The sequence below is a fragment of the Melanostigma gelatinosum genome, assembly GCF_949748355.1.
Source record: "Melanostigma gelatinosum genome assembly, chromosome: 8".
NCBI classification, from domain to species: Eukaryota; Metazoa; Chordata; class Actinopteri; order Perciformes; family Zoarcidae; genus Melanostigma; species Melanostigma gelatinosum.
The window spans coordinates 11,632,117-11,653,858 of NC_136641.1; the positions used below are offsets into that span (position 1 = coordinate 11,632,117).

The window sequence follows — 21,742 nt, forward strand, 5'->3', positions numbered from 1 at the left end:
TTTTCCAGCCAGCACCCCAACTCCCCCCCCCCCCCCTCCATCACCCCCAGACCACGATGTCATGGCTCATGATATCATTTCCTCTGGGACGGCAAATCTACCCCTTCCATTTTTGCCACACAGTGGACATTTATCAAATCAGACAGGGTTACCTCTGGGAAGGGCTGCACAGGGACAGGATTGGGTCACACACAGTGGGTGGGTAAATGCGGGTAAGGGGACTTTGTGGGGGGGGGGGGGGGGAAGAAAAGTTCTCCTCTTTCAATCTAGATTAAATATCACTATAATCAAATTGCAGAGCTGGTTGGTGGGGGGAAAGTCCATGCCTATGTGCAGAGAAAGAAGCGTAGCTCTGACAGGGGGGCCCTGGGTTTTGTCATTTAGTCTAAACACGTCAGTTGGGTGTTTGTGTTAGCCGGCTGGGGGTATGGATATAGCGGGTGGATGGGGGAAGAGCTCCATCATCAGTGGATCTCCGAGACAAATTCCTAAACCTGAGTTCAGCCATTGTAGCCCAGTCCCAGACAAGGAACCAGCTCCAACTGTAGTTTTATCCAAAACCATAGAACTGAAGCCACGGCCTGGGTCCTCATTCCAGCCCTAATTATAACCTGGATTACGGTCCTGAGGAGACAGATACCTCTTAGTCCTTCAAGAATACAGTAATGGGGATATAATATAATATTCTATGTCATCTAAACTCTCTAGCTTGTGTCTTTTAAACTTCCCACCCTTAGAGCAGCAGTGCTGCCTCAGCATCTCCAACATCCCCAGCTTGGAAACTGGTCAAAGTTTTCATGTGAAAACAAGAGCTACCAGGGACTTTTTATTTTGACTGGCTGTGATGCTGAAAAAGGGGAGAAAATAGGTTGCAAGGGCGGTTAAAAGTGATTACAGATAGTCATCCATGAACGTGTGTTCGGCGTTTGACTTAAATCACTCAGAGGGAGAATAAACAGCAGGCTGTCTGGTGGGTGGACAGAAAGAATAATACATAATTACAGACATTAAAATGTCAGGCCAGCTTGTTGTGGATGAGACCTAGTATTGATCCCAGATGGCAGAGGGGCTAAATTGCCACTGGGTCTGCTGGCCATAATGCATGTTGACAAGTAGGAGGGGGGGAATGATGGAGAAAGAGACAGACAAAAAGTGAGACTACCAGAAAGGAATTCACGTAGCGAATGAGAGCGAGATGAAGAGTGTAACGAGTCAAGGAAAGAGGTAAACTAAAAGTGGAACAGAAAAAACATTTCATTCTCCTTTTCCCCCCCAAATACCCTCTTCTTGCCTGAAGCTTCCCACCAACTGAGCCACTAACACTGAAGGCATTTCAGGACTGAAAACAGGGTGCCTGTTTGGTTGAAAAATAGACCAACCAGTTTCATAATTTCACAAGTTTTACAGTGCAGAAAAGCCACACACACACACACACACAATCCCGCCAGAATTAATGGTAAGCAGAATAATTTACCAACTACAGCTGCATACAGCAGGTATGAATTGCAATTTTTCACAAAGACAGCTCTAGTCTAAGCTTTAGACATGGCTAAAATGTTTAAAACTAGGGGAAAATACCGTGATGGTTTTGATGGCTCCGTGAAATGAGCTGTGACTAAATTCCTTACGACAAACAGTTCTAAGCAGGTCATGCACACTAAATCAATGTTTGTGCTCTGTTGAAATACACCTATGTTCCACAATGCAGTGCACAAAAGACCATCGGAAGCAGGCCACACCTGCAAAAGTTAAAACAAATTGCGGATGGTGTCAAAGCAGCTGCAGTAAGAGCTTTGTTTTTTTTATTTTGGTTGAATCTAAATACCAGTGGCTCTTAAAAGTTGCACTTAGATAAACTGTTAATGCAGCTGCAACTACTGATAGTATGCAGTGTGAAATCTGCTGTTGGCGACTACTGCCATACATATTCAAGCCACTGGAGGGCACTGTGCACCAAGTAATAGCATGTATGTTATTGTGTACAGGGAGAAAGAAAGGGGCTAAAAAACTATGAGCACAACTGTTGCTTTTAGTTTAACAAAATGTGTGTTTGTTGCTGCTTTTTCATACCTGTCAGGATTACATGCCCTGATAAGGGGCGGGATATCGAAAATGTCAGAATGAGGACATTTCACCTTTTTGCTTTAGAGTTTGGAGAACAATAAGGTTTTAGTAAGAATTGGCACGGCGAGTAGAAGGTTAGCCTCGTGGATCAAATGTAATCACTGAAGGTTTTCGTGTTACCTCTTCTCCGTGGAGCTGGAGGCCTGGTTCATCTCACTGTTGGAAATGAAGTTGCGGATTTCTGAGAAGTACGAGTCCTCCTTCTCATCTAAAAGTGCATGATTGTCTGGCTCGGAGTTTGGGGAGGAGATGGTGGTTCCTAGGTTGGAAAGCATCCCGGACTGTTGGCTCACTGTTGGAGAAAGCGTGCAGTCATACACATCCACATGCATAACCACACATGGACATGCACAGCAGTCACGCACGCACACACACACACACACACACACACACACACACACACACACACACACACACACACACACACACACACAAGCATGATTAGTTTGATGATCATCAGACATACATAATAGATAAGTTTAAGGAAAATTATAAATATTGTGGTTGTTATTACTATTATACACATTATTCACATTTTAACATAACAAAAGGATGATATTGTGCTATTTTCTTGTTGTGAAACTGGGTTCAATATATTTTAACAAAAATGTTTTCGATCATTTGTGTTCTTACAAATTCTTGCCTGATTTCACATAACCTGAGTATAAAGATGGATTCCACTGTTACATACGGCATCATAGGAAATGCATTTTTCTTTTTGGTGACACTTGAAATTAGATTAGTTTTTATCAAAAATAAATAGTGGAGAGATGACATGAAAAAAGCGAGAGAGAGAGAGAGATGCAACAAAGGTCCCAAGCCAGATTTGAACTGGGACGTAGCAGTTGATGGTTGGCATGTTGACCCTCAAACAAAAGGGGGCAGCCCATAATCTTGTCTATGTTTTCATCCTGGAACACTAACAATATAAGAAGAGAAGAACTGAACCAAACTGTACTGGTTACTCCTTTATTTATGTTTGGCTTAACTGCATGTGTCGTCAAACTCCAACCTTACTTTAGACTCTATATTTAGGGGGCATTTATAGGTTTGGAGAAATATTTCCCCTTCATTTATCTTATTTTTGTTCTTTTTCTTACAGATTTCAGCACATTGCTTTTGGATGAATCACAGTGGTATTTTAGGGTGGTTGGTGTCATTTTCAAAATATGAGAATAGCAGTGTTTGTGTTTAAGTTATGTATGTTTTCTTAGTCTGTATCTTTGCAATTTACGTTGCATACTTTTAGCAGATGCTACTCGCTAACTTCAATTTGACTCAGAATTAACAATCAAGGATACACGGCAAACAAAACATCTGGGCGCTCAACAATGAGTTGCCTCTTATTAACATACTCGAGTCAAACAATTGCATCCCTTGGTATTTGAGCAGGTTAGTTTGTGTGTTGGTGATGTCACAACTGTTTACAGCTCCAGCAATTAGTTGCATGAGGTAGAAACCAAGTGCTGTGTTTCATTAGGGTGTCATTTCAAATTTAGCACAATTGTGAAGCATGGATCACATGAATGTAAGTGATCAAATACACAATCATTCAATTAAAAAGTTTCTTCCACACTGGGCATAAAAAGGCTGTTTTTGGCAACACAGTAGGAAAAGCAAGTGTGAATTCTTTAATTAAGTGATTTTTTTTCACATTTTTTGATGTGAAGATTTAAAATTTTACAAAATGGGTAATGTGAGCATTTCATTATTCATCCCATTAACACAACACAAATACCAACTCCCTGTTAATAACTACATTTCACTTCTCACAGCCTCACTTTTCTCAGAGAACATTGAGTCAAAGGTGCTGCAAACTGACCAGGAATGTTCTCGTGCTCGTGCTTCTTGAGATGACGGTCAAGGTTGGTTTGTTGACCGAAGCAGCGGTTGCACAGGTGACACTTGAAGGGTTTCTCCTTGTTATGGATGTTGCGAACGTGGCGTTGAAGATTGGATGAGATGCTGAATGAGCGGTCACAGTATTTACACCTGCCAAAGGAGAACATAGTGAGCAGGGACTTCAATCAGAGGTGGAGGCAGTGTGTTCATGGTGATTTTATAACCCACCTGCTGAGGTGAGCAAGACATTTATTAAGGCTCACTTTATTTGTAAACATTTTTTTTTTTTTTTAAAAGGACATGGATGTTTAAAGAAGCAGAAAATAGGTTTTAGACATTTAGTGGTGGAGCACAACTCAGAAAATCTTTCAGGAATTGGAATGAAAAGAATAATAGGAATAGGCCAAAGATGCACCGATCTGGTTCTTTAACTCAGGGCATCTGGTAATAGCAATTTCCATTTTGATCCCAGAGCTCTCTCTTTGCAAAAATATAATATTTACACCACAGTGCCTGGAACTCATTGGGATCATTGCTGTCTAAGTGAAGTTCGTCCAGAAATTGATGAAGCCAAGCAAAATAACTGAACAAAAGCAGTGCCAAGCAAAAGGGATGTCAAGTGTGGAGAATAGCAGTGAGACAAGCAGACAAAGGGAAACAACTGAATAAAAACATCTGTGATGACTGGACTGAACTAGAATAGAATACCTGTAGGGTTGTTCCCCTGTATGTGTCCGCAAGTGTCTGGTGAGGTTTGCCGAGCGAGGAAAGATTTTCCCACAGTACCTGGAGGGGAGAATGTAAAGGAAGGCAGGGAAAAGGGTGGTTAAGTAATCAGTGTATTTTACCGACACTGCAAACATTTTATGTAACAGAGTGCAGTGTCATGTATGTAAACATGTCCTCAACACTGGAAATAACATGCTGCACCACAGGGCACTGACCTGCAGGAGTAACGCTCCTTGCCCTTGCGGAGGATGGCATCTGAGAGGGAAGGTGGTGGTGAGCGGAAGTTGAACAGTGGATGAGCGTGTTGCAGTGAAATGGGCGGCACATCCAGTTTTAGAGCGCCAAAGCTCTCAAGCTTCTCTGTCATGTTCTCCATGGCTGACATCTGAGGAGATGGTAGAAAACAAAAAAGGGAACCGGTATGAGCAAATATAGAAATAGATATAGATAAATAGATAAATATAGAAAATATAGAATAAAGAAAGTGGATCACATTCATTCAATCAAATCAGTATTTGTGTGTTAAAGATTGAATTCGAACCCTTGTCGTGAAAAGCTCAATTTAGCAATTCTGGCATTTTATATATATATATATATATATATATAGAGAGAGAGAGAGAGAGAGTGAGAGAGAGGGGAAAGGAAGCCCTGAAAACAAAGACACAATGTCAGAAAAAAAAACAGGGAGCGAGGGAAAGAGAAAGAAGGCGGAAGCTTTGAGGAAGCAGTATATCAGAGTTTAGCCTTAATAGTTAATTGTGCTAAAAGAGTCACCTCAATGACCTATAACACATTAAAAAATGCTCAAGCACTATTCCTTCAGTGCCCCCCCCCCCCTTCATACACCCTAACCTCCAGCTTCAGTGCTTTGTTCTCTACCTCTTATGTTCTTCTGCCGAAGCCACTGCTGCAGGCTGGCAGACTGGCCAAATGAGGCATTTAAGAGTCCCGATTGGAGCCGTACAATATAGTTTGAGATACCCCCAACTGATAACCGCTTCCCCTCCCCTACAAGCATGTGAACAAAAGGGGCCAGTTATGTAGGAGTTTATTTGCCAAAAACAGCTTACATCCTTCCTTTTTTTCGTGAATACGAGACGGGAGAGACGGGGACAGACACTCCGTCGCGATGTGTTTATTCACAGTCTGAGAACGTGTGGAGGGGGGTGATTCAGACATGAGACTGAATTAGAGGTGGCATTGTTTTTGTTTAACTGGGAGGATCACAGCTGAGACACAAATGCTTGTGAAAACTTTTTATCCCAGGGATATTGATCAATTATGAGATGATGCCATGTGATGAAAAACACAATGTTAAGTACAGGGTGAACGTAACTGAGAACAGTTACCATTAAATACTTTTCTGTTTACAAATTACAGAAAAAATAAATCCATGTTAGCTTTTCTTTTATCATTTTGTAAAGTCCAAACGACACACATATTATATACAATGCCATATAGGACAATGCATGTTCATTTTATCTAAATGTATCTGTCTGCCTATGCACCAAATGAGTGTTTTGCAAAGTCACAGTTGATAGAGGACACAGATTTCCAGGTCAGATTAAACAGTTTCCCCAACGAGAGCCCCCCATTCTCCTGGAGACAAACACAGGATGTCCTTGATGGACACGGTGCTATTATCTAGCCAGCCAGCCAGCCACAGAGAAAAATATTGGAGGGGGTTGAGTTATTAGCTGGCCTGTGGGCTCCCAGTGAATGAAACAATGCCACAACTAAGATTAGCGTGGCCAAGAGAGGCAGGTTGTTACAATTCAAACGGTTATTATTCTCTCTTTTATTAATACTATCATTCCTTGTAATCAAGACTTGGGAGGGTCTGGGGACAGTCGAACAATGTGACTGATTGTCAAAGGGGCTGCGATAACAGACTGTGTCTTCTGAAAAAGGTAGAAGTGACGAGGTACACAGGCGCCATTCAGTAAACAAAGGAAGAAATCATAGAGAACCCTTGAGAAAATAACATCAACACTGTGGAATGATGGTGCATAGGGCCCTATCAATTCAGGTTGCAGCAGCGTGGGAGGCAGGAGTGAGATATTTTCACATAATACATGGTTTGAAAATAATAGTCAATTGTATCTGGGAATAATCAGCCTCTATGCAATACCTGGAGGTCAATTCCCATGTTTGGTACTCCCTTGCTGTAGTTCTTGTTCAAAGGTTTATGTACCTTTTGCTGTTTCTACTTAAGATTGAACCAAGTGCCTTCCTAGATTTGAAATGTGGCTGGGTGTGAGTGCGGTAAGTCTACCTGTGGATGGAAGAGTGGCGGTGATGGCCTGAGGAATTTTTCCTTCAGAGCTCCTACGGGGTCGAGTAGCTTCCTCTTCTCCACCCTGCTGAACCAACAAAAAGGCAGAGGGTTACGTACCAAGATCAGAGTTCATCTACAACTTCATACCACACACTGAACACCTTCAATGTGTGAACATAAAACGTGACGGTTGCTCATGTGGAAATATCAGTTTCTGGTCTAATCGGGGCTAAAATACCTGTATATGGGGTCCATGAAGAATGCTGAGGGCTTGGCGTAGTGCAGGGGTGGCGGCTGGTGGGGCTGTGCATGTTGCTGTGCGTGTTGCTGTGCGTGTTGCTGTGCGTGTTGCTGCGCGTGTTGCTGCGCATGTTGCTGCGCGTGTTGCTGCTGGTGCTGGGCGATGGATGAATGGTGCAATGACTGGGAATGGGGATGTGGAAACCCAGCTGGGGTTTCGTCCTTGATGGAGACCCCCTTTCCAATTCCAAATATGTGGTTCTTTCTATTTTGTGGCTCAGCTACCACACCATTATGACCACCTCGGCTCCGGCCGCCAATGCTCAGGTCTAACGGCTGTTCTTCACCGCTAGATTTTGCTAAAGGTCCACTACTGCTCCCAGTACTACTTTTGGGGTTTGAGGGGTTTGTTGGGGTGAGATGAGCTAACTTGGTCTCCTTGGCCTTCATGGTGAGATCAAACGGTGACTCTCCTGTGGAAGCAGGAGCTCGTGGTGCGCCAGACACCATCTTGTGCAGCTGCTCGTGAGGTGACTTGGGCTCTGCCTTAAAGAACATGCTGGGATTGAGGGCACCTCGATCAGCGCTGAAGGGGTAGAGGGAGTTGTGGAAGCTGGGCAGAAACTGGAAGGGAAACATGGAATGGTAGGGCAATGGACCCATCTTCTTCTCCTGATGGAGACCGATCAAACCTGGACCAAAATATTTCTCAGCAATAGATGCGATGGCTTTGATGGAATCTGTGGTGACTGCATTGGGATTTGTGTGGGTGGGCGGGAGGGCTTGCTCATCAGGCGGAGGGAAGAAGCAGTGCTGGGATGATGCAGAAAACTGAAAGGGACGATCAATAGCAAAGTTTCCAGAACTAGACACAGCTGTTATCAACGCACTGTCTGTGTCTTCTAACTGGTGGCCTTCTTGACTTGATATGGCCCCAGACGGCTTCCTTCTTTTACCACTTCGCTCACGTTCACTCTCTCCATCGCTCTCCAGGTCAGAACCATCACCTGAAGCAGTACCGGTGGTGGTGTCCAAATCTGTACCACTTGTGGTATTAACGTCTTCAAGGTCACTACCGTCAGACAAGTCTGCCATCTTAGATTTGGGCTTGGCTTCTCCAGAAGACAAATCCAGTTTGTTCTCTCTTTCTTTGACTTCCAGCTGATTCAAACTGTTACCTCCATTGGTGTTTGTGGAGCTAACCAGGGACAGTGGAGGAGCGTCTAAGGGACTCCGAGGCAATTTGACCTCCTGACTGCCGCCGCCCAGCGGGCTCTTTAGCAAGGGGCTAGCCGGCAATAAAGGTGGTCGCGGATACAGTGATGGGGAGAAGATACCTGGGAAACCATGAGGTAGGGACGGGAAGCCATGGGCTCCAGGGGAGAAGGGCAAGCCAGCATGAGGGTGATGTCGGGAGGGAAAGTAGTCAGTGAAGCCTAAACCTGACTGGTTTAGACCTTGAAGGTGGGGATGATGGGACTTGACCTTGGCCATGATGGGGCTAGAGCTCAAGGGGATGCCATGGTTGAACATCCCTGCTGGAGAGCCATAATGGTTTTTGCCCTCACAGAAGCGGCGATGCTTGTTGAGGGAGGAGGTAGTGCTGAACAACTGCCCACAGTCTTTACACTTGATCTGGGTACGGCAGTCAGCATGCATACGCTTGTGGCGGCAAAGGTTGGAGAACTGGGTGTAGGATTTGTGGCACACCTCGCCTGGGGGAGCAAATAGAGGCAGCCCATCAGGGCCTGGTTAAACCCATTTTAACACTGTCTCTAACTTTGTATACCAAATCAATAGCAACACATACATCTGAATGGAAAATGCTGATGAAATAGCTCTAGGACAGATCTGTGGATGACACCAATCATTCTGCAAATTGAAACTGCCAAATTGTTCCTAAACTACTGTCTCTACATTGTATGTATTTTACAATAACAACTGAACATATGCAAGAAAGAACATAAAATATATGTGTAAACAAATACCTTAAAGAGAGCAGAACAATTGGACTCTAATCCACAATTAAAAAATATGTGTAATCAATTTAGCTTTTTTTATTACTATTGTAGTAGTATTCCAAACTATATGTCAAAGTTTTTGCTAGGAAAAAAAGAGTAAACAGGTCAAATGCATTATTTACATCATACAATCAAATGAAGAGCAATATAAATCTGATCCCTTGACCTGTATGCTTGGTTCAAACAATGTAAACTGGATCAAAAAGTAGATGAGGTGGACAAGAAATAGGTAAAAAAAAGAAATGGACTGTTAAGAATAAGGCAGTCGTTAACTTGGAAAACTCTCACTTACAGATAAAGGGTTTGACACTGCTGTGGATGTGCTTATGCTGCTTGAGGCCTGACGAGGTGGCAAAGGTCTTGCCACACTCGGGGCACGTGTGAGCGCGTGCCCCCACGTGCTGGGAGCGGATGTGACGCTGAAGGTTGCTGGGATCTGTGAACACCTGCAATTTGAAACAAGCGTATGAAAATACAACGTACAATAAACAATGCAAAAAAAAAAGAAGCTTTTTTTTCAGAATGACTAAATCTATGTCCAGTGCCATTATGAATGAAGCCTAAAAAACAAGACCAGCAGAATTTCTGAAGCAGATGAAGCTGTGTGTATGGTGTACAACTTACGTGCCGGGTATGCTGTACCTTATCACAGTTTTCACACTCAAAACGCTTGCCACTGTCATGTGACATCTGGTGACGGATGAGGTTGGACTTCCAGTTGAAGGCTTTGGGGCACTGGTCACATTTGTACTCCCTCTCCTCTGTATGGACTATCATATGTTGGCCCAGACTTGATAAAGAGAGCACAAGACCATCAGTGAAATCAATACATCCTACAAGTCACAAGTCATAGGATAAATGCACTGTATGTGTTGAATGTGTATCTCTTATGAGTACTTAATTATGGTAGAAATTGTTATGATGCGTCTGTGTACCTGTACTCATTTGGGAAAATCTTCTCACAGTCTTTACATTCGTGGACGGGCTCGTCGCTGTCCTCACGTTCCTGTTTGAAGTCCTCTCTCAGTGTGTCAAAGATGGAGCCGGTACTGGAGCATGAATACTTCTGGTGCCGCCGCAGCTCAAGTGTTGAGGAGAACAGCTCATCACAGTCTTCACAGCGGTACATCTGCTCATCTGCACATACACAAATACACACACATATACTGTAGGGTCAGCCATCACACAATTAAGCTTTCTAAAATATATAACACCCATTTAAATTCCCCTGAGTCTACCTATTAACAATTAAATACACCACTAAATTCCTATATTGTTGTTTCGCCATTCTTTGGAAAATAATCAGTTTCTATGTATCATCCAATGAAATATATTTATTCAAAATATATTTATCAAATATTCATCCCAAAAACAAAAACGAAAAAGCCCTCGTATAGAAAAAGAAAAATCTAAATTCGGAGTAACCCATTTAATCTTTAAGAGCAGGTCAAAAGTAATTTTTAGTATGTTAAAGTACAATACGTTTGTCAACATTTTAGGCAGCAACTGAGACAATTCACAGCGTTAAATGGTGACTTTTAATACATGCAAACATCTATGACTACATGTTATGGGAGTCAAGACAAAACCTTGCTGTGCAGAAAGAACCGATGAAGTGCTGCTTGTAGTTTCATTATAAAACTGTTGATACGACTAAAAAAGAGGAAAATATATTATCTGTCTGTTAGTTACAGCTAAACAGGCTCTTATTTAAATAATAAAAGCAACAATCCTGCAATTGACATACCCATGAAATTAAAATCAATTAGCAGTGAAATGTGGCCCTCATTAACACAGTAAATTGCTTGTTAAAGCAAGTGTTTGCTTGGGACTGTAGGTGTAATAGCACACAAGGGAAACAATAGGGGCTGGTCTTCCCCTTCCATGTTGATGACCTTTACAATACTTCTCACCACCAAGGTCAAATACATCAAACTCGGGCCAGCTTTTTCAATCGCAAGTTCCTGAGTCAGACGCCAAGTTCAACAGATCAGGGGAAAGCCCAGCGGAGTGCCTCTGTGTACAGGCATTAATGTGTGTACGTGTGTGTGTGTGTGTGTGAATGTTTTCCAAAAAGAATGAGCCACAAGGAACAGAGGTAAGCAGGGGCACGGTGGCGCCAACCCCATGGTGATTTCAGCACCAACCTGCCATAGCCTCTTTGCCCTGACCCAAGCAGCCAACGCCTGAGTCCCCCCCCCCCCCTCCACCCCCCCAGGTGTCCCAACACGCCATGCACACCAATCCATCATTTCAAGGTGTACTAAATGAGTTTATCCAAAACGACTTACAGTGCATGGCTCGCCTGTTTTCTACTGCATGTGACCGTTTATCCAGCTGGAAGTTCTTGGGCACATTAAAAGGGCATTAGTGTAGCAACAGCAATGTGTCTAACCTTGGGGAGACCTTCTGGTCAATGGCCCATTACACGGAGCTTAAATGCTAAACTAACGCGCTCACTTTGACATCAGCGTGCACATATTTCACGTAGAGCATTTGCTCGGAAGCGCAAACATGTCAGCACTCGGACACTTTTGTCTGCCTCCTATTAGAGCGGAATATGTTTCGGAAAGAAAGGGGTGCAAAACCACAATCATTTTAGTTGAATTTGAAACGGGACGAGGGTGTTGACTAAATCTCTGCGTGGACACTCAGGTGCGTCTCAATGTGTCTCAATGAGGATACTCGTAAATAAAGGTGCTTGCGTGTGTCTATCAGTTCCTGTGTTTCTTCAGTAAGTCTGGTCTGGGCGGGTGGGGTGGTGTTTGGGGGGGGGGGGATAAAGGGGAGACTAATAGCTCTCTGGGAGACGAAGGGAAGCACAATTATGTGCAGTTTAACAGCTAATCTGGGAGCATGGGTGAGGTCTCAGGGGACTCCTCAAGTCCTCTACTTCAAATTCCTTCTCCGATAAGCCAGACACAGAGAGCAGGGCTGCACTGCCAAGCTCCCACTCAGCCGTGCTACCTTTCTCTCTCTCTCTCTCACACACACACACAAATACACACAAATACACACACGCACACAAATACATGGAGAGAAAACAGACATCATCCCTTGAGTAGCTGGACTTTGACTGTCTCTCTTTGTCCCTCTGTCTTTCTCCCTGCACTTGCAAATAAACATCCTCAAACAGTATATGAATTGTTACACTTATTCTTTTTTTCCTTGTCTGCCTTCATCCCTCTCGCACGCCAACACATACCACCAAATACTTCGGCTCTGACACACATTCTGGCAGGTATAGTGTCTCCCTCTATATTTCACATAGGCCTACACACAAAGGAATTGAACAAATAATTTACAAGTCTGCTCCATTTTTGACGAACTCCTACAACATGCCAATCTGCTTCTTTTCATCAATCAAGTTTGCTCTGAGCTTCTGTTCCATCTCGTGTCTTTGGCGTGGAGATCCGTGCATAAACTGTGCATCACGCAGGGAAAAACCCGGTGAACTGCAGAACATCTCACGAACATCTTGTTCTCACTTCACCATTTTATAGTCAATGACAAGTAAGAGTAACCAGATTTTTTTCCAGAAAGACTGGAAACATAACAAAACAATGTTACCTGACAACAGCATTTCACCACAATAAGTCCAAGATGTTTAAAGAAGTACAGCGGAACTACGGCCCCTTTTCCGCTTCAGTGAACTCTGACAGAAAAGCCCAGATCGACAGTGAATAGCTGTCCAAACTAGATTATGGGATAAAATATTGGATATATTCAGTCTGACGTTTAGAGGCACGGTTAAAACATATGTAGCCTACAGTGAATGAGGTTACCCACTCAAAGGGGGGGACGGGCGGGTCAGAGCATAAACATGTGATGCACTTTGAAATGTGATCCAGTCGGCCTGTACACTGTATATGCAGACATCAGTGTTCAGCAAGGTGTAGCGGAGCATTTAACACACAAGATCTTACAGATTTTAGAGCTGTAAGAAAAAGGAAAGATCAAACTAAAACACACGTGCATTTATTTTGGAAGAGAGATATAAAGTCACAAAGGATGTATTATTTATTATATTCGACAATACTGACCCAACAGCCAGTGTCAGGCCACAAGGATTCTCTTCCCCTCAACATCAATTGTAATTTGCAAAAATATTTTACATAACTAAAAACGTGGGTTTAAAGATTGGCTTAATAAAATGTTTTTAAAAATGTATTTTAGGCAGCCAGGTTCAATCAACTTGTATCTTTTCAATGATTTAACAATAGCCCACATGTGCTGATAGTTATTTTTTAACAGGAATATTAAAAGTACCACTAAAAATAACGTTTGTATGTTTGATCAACTTTTTTTTTTTACTCATGAACACAGGGCCGATTCCCAGGGGCATCAAGTAACTACACCCACATGGCAAAGTCCATAAGTCTTTGTCGGCCTAATGGCCACTCCAACGTATACGTTGGAGTGGCCATTAGGCCATTAAGCCTATAGGATGATTTTCTGAGGACAAACTGCAACGTTGACTTGTGAAAAGTAAGATAGAATTATTAGTATTATTCTTTGGCTGAAATGTGAGAAATATAAGTCCAAGCTCTCGGCTCAAAGGTCCTGAGTGCACCTAAAGTGTTCTTAAGGATATCACTTCCTAATAATTTCTGCTTGATCCATGGCTTTCAGTGAGCAGAACATTTCTACTCACTAAAGATGGAATATGACAAGTGCCAATTGACGCCCGAATAGAGAATTACAGGCAAAGAGGCCCATTACATTGCAGCATTGTAATGGCATTAATTCAGACCAGACCCTTAGTATAGCCTTCATTATTGGCAGGCCAATTCTAAATGACAGGCCCAAAAACGGCTTTAATGCGGGATTTAATTCTATCCTGGAAATTTATGATTCGAATAATTCACATTTCTTGACGAAAAAAGAACTTGGAGAGAGAGAGAGAGAGAGAGAGAGAGAGAGAGAGAGAGAGAGAGAGAGAGAGAGAGAGAGAGAAAGAGCGAGATGGTGTCTTTTTCCCCGTCACATTAGCGAGGTTATGGAGTGTGTTGGCCGCGAAAGCAGCACAGGATGCAGGTTGGAGTTTGTTTAAAATGTGCGCTAATGACGCGCATTAATCTTACCTTGTAGGTTGGGTGCCATGGATCCCTCCGGGAAAATGCCGTCCTTCATATACACTAGGAGCTCCTCCCCTGCTTCAATGTCCCGGACAGCTTTATAATAAATCTGAGAGAGAGAGAGAGAGAAAGATAGAGGGAGACTTTAACTTAAGGTCAACATGGAATTAATAAGCCTGGACCCCAACATATTTATTAGCACGGATAAAGAAAAGAGCTGCTGAAATGGATCATATATAAGCATATCAACATGGTTATTATTAAGACATTAAAACGCGATGTCAAAAATAAGATACATTATCCAGAATAGAGCAGATTTTAACATATTTTGTTTGAATATTACACAAATTATTCGTAGGCCTATTAAAAGCCTCGCCGTAAGAAGTTATGTTAATATATGACACTAGACAATGGTGAGTTTTCTTCTGCATCTACTCAAGGTTTACAAGCTAAAATGAATCAAACGAATAAAAAAAAAAAAGAAGAAAAATCCCTTCTTAAAGAACACTTAAAAATAAAAATAGGATTATACGTTGTTTCACGAAGAATTACTCAAATATTAAAAAAAGAAAGAAAATGCAGAAGGAATCAGACGATGCAAATACTGCTGTAATACGTCTAAACAGACTTAAAGAGCTGGTGAACAAACGAAAATAAACATCAAACTGCAGCTGCTCTGTTGCATTTTTCATTCACATCTGCAGCAAACGGGGAAATGTCGGGTCTTTACATCTATTTCTCTGATCATTGTCATTCAATCTGTGTGATCAGGCAGAAATTACTGCTGGATTAAGAAGGTTTTTTTGCTCGACGTAAGGACAAGGAAAACTGAGGAATTAGAAATAATGTCAATATTCGAGTCCATTCAGAGCCGAGGCCTCATCAAGTATCTATCGAACAACTCGAACATCCGTTAACCAAACGAAGCTTACACATGTAGCCTTGTCTCAGGAAAATTCCTTAAAATAGATCATAATTAACGTGAATTCTTTTCTAATAAAAAATAGGCTCACAGCTGCTTTCATGCATCCCAATCATTCACAGCACCACCACTTCAAGGTGCATACAGAAGTTGTGATCTATCAACACATGGGGGCGCTCTGCACCAACTGAACGATGTCATCACAACAAGGAAGGCAGAGCGCGCACACACACAGAGACACACAGAGACACAGACACACACACACACACACACACACACACACACACACACACACACACACACACACACACACACACACACACACACACACACACACGGAGAGAGGCCGGTAAAAGTAACTTCCAAGACTTAGTGCTCTTAAACCGAAAAAGGCGCAAAGGCCTAAAATCAATGAAAATGTCACGTAAAATAATTATTTTTTATTGTAATTATTGATATAGGCTACGTATTTACAACAATTAGACAACACACAGTGCTGCGGCAGCCTCTCTGCGTAGTTTCGATCTGACCTTTCTTTTCTCCGACAGACGGAATAGTTGCGAAAGTTGCGCGGCGGTGCGGAGAGCCTCCAACTGCAGTAGCACTTCAGTCCCGGTGGAGTTGGCAACACAACCCATAGTCGGTCTACCGGAGAGGGACCGTGGCGCTGGAACGGACAGGGCCGGCGAGAGGAGGTCGCAGAGCGGCCAGGCGCGCGGCAGACGGTCGGTGATCTCTCCCTGTGGTTGAATGAAGCCCGACGCTCCTCTGCTGGGCTACTCTCTAATCTAGTCAGTGAGCGCGTCTTTGATGATGATGATGAGTCTCTCTCTCTCTCTCTCTCTTTCTGTCTCGCGCGGTCTCTCTCTCTCTCTTTCTGACTCTCACTCTCTCTCTCATTAGTGATTCCCTATTGCCCCTCGGTGCGCTCTCGGTTACCCGTCGGCCACTCCTCCTCGTCTTATCTCCAGCCAAAAGGACTGAGGGATCTGCGGCAGACCCCTCCCCGCATCTCCGATCCCAGCCGCCGCTTTGGCCGCTTGATACATCTGTTATTGATGCAAATAATGGATAAAGCAACCTGACAGACTTGCACTCACTATATCGGTCAATCTATCACTCTCAAACGCACGGGGAAAATACACGCACGCGGAAATTTATAAGCACATATATGTATCGCCTATGTAGGCATTTTTCTGATTGACGTTATTTAAGGTTTGATTAAAATGCAGAACCATTATTTCGTTCAATTTCTTCCAGTCTGGCCTAGACATACCTGCACAACGGCATTGATCAATTCTTCACGTTTGGATTCATTTGTGGTCAGAATAGCAGGCCTGAATTAAACTGGGATGTTTTAAGGCGATATTTTACCTTGCGAAAAATAAAAGTTGTATTAATTCACCATCAAAAAATGATTTAGATTATTCATCGAATTATTTAGATTTTCTTCATCTATAGCTGTAGCGGGAAAAAAAGAAAAGAAAAAGACGCGAAAATGTGCATGGAAGAAAAACACTTGAATTATATTACAACGTAATATGCTATTCAAGTAATTTCACAATTTGTATGTTATATATCTTGCTATTCGTTTATTTTAAATATTTTAAAATAGCTTAATTTGTGATGTTAATGACATAATCAGCAAATATTAAATTTTTTTTCTTTTTAATGATCTAGTTGATAAATGAGGACATTTTAATTACATTCCTAATAAATATTTGACATGTCTGCCATATTTTGAATATTTTATGAATCTTTGTTTGTTTGTGTGCATTCTACAGTATAGGGCCTGCACACTCAGATCTGTCTTGACCTCTTCCCATCTCTGTCCAGTGTTCAGGGGACAGATGCCTCATCGATCAATGCCAGCCGTAGGGCCCGCAATAATCCCCCACTGTGGCCTCAAACACACACACACACGCACGCACGCACACACGCAAACACACACAAAAACACAAACAGTGTTGAAAAAGGCCTCCACTCCAAAACACAAAAGATGAAGGACTGACAAGAAGGTGGACAAGGTTCATCTTCTCTTTAAACCCCCATCAACCCACCCAACACACACACACACACACACACACACACACACACACACACACCCAACCCCTTGTGCTCTCTCAGCCGTTTCCTTCAGTATATGTGACATGGCCTTCGAACCGCTGAATGGCCTCACTTATGAACCAGTTTTGGGTGATTGTTGGGAAGTATTTAACCCACACGCAGATGCACACTGTAATGGCAATTTCCAGACCCCATGTATTCTCCAATGCCATAGGCCCACACTGGTCAGTATACTGTTCTGAACCGCTTTGTCCACATTGCCCAGGCAGAAACCTGAAAATACATGTTATGCCTCTGCAAAGCCCTGAATTCCTTGCTCAATATTCAAGGACAGGATGAGATAGGTGGCCCATGTCATCTTTTTAAGATGCTGTCTTTGCACCGGTTCAAGATAATGCGTAACTCACCGCCTCTCTGATCTCACTGATTGTCAGTTTGTATACAAATTGACACCTCCTGTGCTCATGGCACATTCACTCAGCTCATTTATTTGATTGTGTTGTGAGTCCATCTGAAGATGCTGAATTAAACTGACAGAAAGAAAATAAATTGCCACCACAACACATACACACATGCACTCAAACACACACGCACGCACGCACGCATGCACACACACGCACACACACACACACACGGAGGAACTGTTGATTTGCCTTGTTTTGTTTGGCCATCATTAAGGTGTCTGAATATTGCCCTAGGATGAAATTGCAAGCAAGACTAAGTGAGAACAGTTGCTGGAAATCTGTTTGTTTGATGACTGATTAAGAAGAACAGAAAATACTATGGCCATCTGAAAATGCCTACACTAGTACACTTTTCTGAAACATACACACACACACACACACACACACACACACACACACACACACACACACACACACACACACACACACACACACACACACACACACACACACACACACACACACACACACACACACACACACACACACACAATCCTCTTATTGGAATGCTTTAAAAAAGCCAAAAGCAATTCTAAAGAAACTGTGTCCAGAGCAAATGTATTGCACCTGATGTATATGGAAACAAAAATATAAAAAAATACCAAATTACTGCATGGCCATACATATCTAAATCATGCATTATCTTGCAAACATTTGTTCATCTTACATCATTAATGACAAACAAATAAACAAATACATTATCCACTTCCTTTTAAAAGGTTACTTCCGCATTTGAATTTGCCCTGTGTGCACATATTTCCATAAACTCATGCATTGTGCATGCGGATAAAAAAAAGTAGAAAAATCACTGAATAGTCTGTTAAATTATACATTTTAGCACTGAGTGGCTGTGTACGTGTGTGTGTGTGTGTGTCTGTGTACGTGGTGTTAGTAAATAAATGATAGGGTCATACCTGTGAGCCACTACACCAAGCAACTGGTCAGGCAAACAAAAGCAAAGCTGTTCGCTAAGTACAAATAACTGCAAAACACATCAAAAAACAATCATGCACGTGGCCTCTCTGGGTCTGATAATTCTCCACAATTTTCGCCTGTGCCCCGATTCTTTCTTTGACATTGTGTGGCAGTGGCAGGGGGCACTGATGTGAAAATCTTAAAAGGATTAGGCGGGTTGGTGTTGCCAGCCAATTGGTGCTTGTCAATCTCGGAGGCCCCTGTGTGTTCCCTCTCTCTCTCTCTTGGTCCAAGCTGCCTTTCTCTCTATCGGTCAGGCTTAATGTCTGAAGCTTAAATGGACACACTAGCCTGTCCCTCCGGTGTGACAGAGTGACAGGTGGCAGATCAAGACATGAGGACAGAGAAAGGAGACAAAGACAGCGAGGAACAGGCGGCTCGAGACCGAGGCAGGAGGGGGAAAGAGCCATGTAGGCATGGGATTAGGAAACAAATAAGAGTGGAGTGACAGGAATGTGGAAACACACAGGCAAGTCATATGGATGCATTTGGCTACTGTCGTACCTCCATCATGTTTTCATGGTTTGTTTCTTTGTCTTTGTTTTGAACTGACAAGTCATTCTCATTGCTTCTTTGGATGTATTTCTTGTTAGTTATCATAATAGTCCAAATTGAATTGAGAGCGAAATGTGTGTTAAGTATTGGCCGAGTAACACCGCTGGTATTTCATTTACAGAAACTGGAACAAGAGTCAGAAAAGCAAAACAGAAGAAAACACCTTCTGCAGGATAAATAAAAACTGAAATATGCTAATATATTGCAGCAGTAAGTAGTGGCACACACATTGCATGGGGTTGGGGCTAGGCCCTAGTTAAGCAGTTGGGTTTTTATGGGTGCTGGCTGGGCATCTTTCCAAAAGTATCCCATGCCTTACCCAGGTTTCTGCAGAGAGAGAGAGAGAGAGTGAGAGAGAGATAGAGAGAGATAGAGTGAGAGAGAGTGAGAGAGATAGAGAGAGATAGAGTGAGAGAGAGAGAGAGAGAGAGAGATAGAGTGAGAGAGAGAGAGAGAGAGAGAGAGAGAGAGAGAGAGAGCACTAGCAACTGGCCCAGCTACAGACAGACAGTAGTGCCATTCCTTGGTCATTACCACCTACCAGCTTGCTACCAAATTGTAAACACGCACGTAAGTATGCACACACAAATTCAGACGGATCAACCCCGTGGTCAATCTCAGCAGATGGGAAAGGATGACACCCCCCCCCCCCCCCCCCTTGCCCCTTGATGACAACATGGTGCTCATATCTCGACCACAAATCCAACCAGGGCACGTCTGTCATGTTCATGTCACCCACCTGGTCTCCGGTGAGGTGACAGGCGGCGAGGTTCTGCTCCTCAAATGTCGAGGCAGAGCGGACGTATTTGAGCCAGCTGCTGCTGGTGGCGTCCGGGCCTGTGTCCAGCGCAAACTTGATGTTGCCCATGTCACCCACCACCTGTTAGAGAGCAAGAGGTCCGATGTTATTACAGGGACAAAACAACAGGCTAACGTCAACTCTCAAACACTTGAAATATTTCTATGAATGACTTTTTCAGAGGAGGATATTGGCAGAGTTAAAAATGCAATTGTTACGGTGCACAGAGATTTTGGGTGAATTGTTTTCATTCATTTGAAATGTACTATTAACTATTAGGTAGCATACAGTTGGCATACACATGGTTTGTATTCACGTTAGCACTGATTCGGTGGTTGACGAGCAACAATTAAAGCAAAGACGAAAAACGCTGCAACCAAACAAAGGCAGTGAGGTGCGCCTCACGCCTCTGTCTGATCAGGGACTAAGAAAGCTGTGAGTCTGTCAGTCAACTTTAAGACACAGAGGCAACGTGTCAGTGGGTGTTAGGACCACCTTACCTCGTCAATCCCAACAACAAGAAGAGGAAAGAGGGAAAGGATGAGAAAGGAGGAGGGAGTGGGCAAACTGGGGCTTCTTTCACTTGTCTAAAGACTTTCTCCGGCACATATTGATCACCCTTTGTAACCCCTACGCCCCCCGGAGACTCCAAGAGCGGGTCTCATGTTACCCGCTTCAACGGAGAATGAAGGAGGATGGAGGTAGAGGTGAAGGAGGAAGAGGAGGAGAAGAGAAGAGGGGTTTATTGTGGAGCACAAAGTGAGGGGAGAACCAGGAAGGACTAACAAAGCTTTATGCCTAAAATCTCAATCCTCCCACAATTGTAAATTATGAATGATGACAATGAGAATGAAGAAATTTGCCAAAGGAACAGATATTCGACAACTATTAGACTGCAAAAGAGACAGCATACCTTTTAAAGGCCATAAATAGTTTCTACTCTGCTCCTTTGAGTGCATTTGTGTGTGTGTTGGCATGCGAGTGTGACGGACTTCGGCGGTTCCGTAAATCTGGGGGCGGCTCGGCTGAAACCCCGAGGCCCACTCTCTCCACCCAGCTGGGGGTGAAGCTCCAATTTCGCCACAGCACCGCATGTGATACTGAGCCTGTGTGAATCCTCAGGGGAGAAGTGGCCTGAGACAGAGCAACTCCTCTAATTACAACTCCCAATCAGCCGGCCCCTGCGTTCAGAGCTGACCTCTAGCTCGACTCTCTGCGTTCCTAATCACAGTCAAATGTCTGCTGTAGGAAATCGAGGTGTGATGGAGAAGAACCAACAAACCCTCTGACGTTTTTAGATGTGCAAAGTTCGTGAACTTCTCTAACTGGCTGCTTTTCTGAAGGCATGTTCAGGTTTCTTTTTTTTTTCCCCAGCTCGTAAAGTGTGAATGGTCATGTTCTTGTTGTTTGGGTGAGCGCTTGCAGAAGGTGTATTTTCGTGGGTGGGGGTGCAGGTGCCAAGTTTGGTGAGTAAATATGTAAAGGGTCTGGTTGGAGGTGTGGAAGAACTGCCATGTTTGCAATGCCAAACCGTTTCAGGCAAATGCATGAGCGCTTAGTTGAGTTCACATCTCGAGGTAACAGAAATGTTTCTACAAGGTGTGAGCTTATCGTCCTCACTACATGTGCCTGTTGCAGAATAACAAAG

The 21,742-nt window shown here is 43.2% G+C and overlaps 1 protein-coding gene across 1 annotated transcript in view; it reads right to left on the reverse strand.

The window, feature by feature from the left end:
* prdm16 (PR domain containing 16) overlaps positions 1 to 21,742 on the reverse strand; it is a gene marked incomplete at its 5' end in the record, with an annotated part of 190,721 nt that overhangs the window by 3,883 nt on the left and 165,096 nt on the right. The window contains 11 exons of the mRNA XM_079273896.1: positions 2,245 to 2,416; positions 3,947 to 4,116; positions 4,675 to 4,752; positions 4,911 to 5,080; positions 6,971 to 7,058; positions 7,212 to 8,928; positions 9,527 to 9,680; positions 9,877 to 10,024; positions 10,170 to 10,371; positions 14,319 to 14,421; positions 20,035 to 20,175. Coding sequence (XP_079130022.1) covers positions 2,245 to 2,416; positions 3,947 to 4,116; positions 4,675 to 4,752; positions 4,911 to 5,080; positions 6,971 to 7,058; positions 7,212 to 8,928; positions 9,527 to 9,680; positions 9,877 to 10,024; positions 10,170 to 10,371; positions 14,319 to 14,421; positions 20,035 to 20,175 — 3,143 coding nt within the window. The remainder of the gene's footprint in view (positions 1 to 2,244; positions 2,417 to 3,946; positions 4,117 to 4,674; positions 4,753 to 4,910; positions 5,081 to 6,970; positions 7,059 to 7,211; positions 8,929 to 9,526; positions 9,681 to 9,876; positions 10,025 to 10,169; positions 10,372 to 14,318; positions 14,422 to 20,034; positions 20,176 to 21,742) is intronic.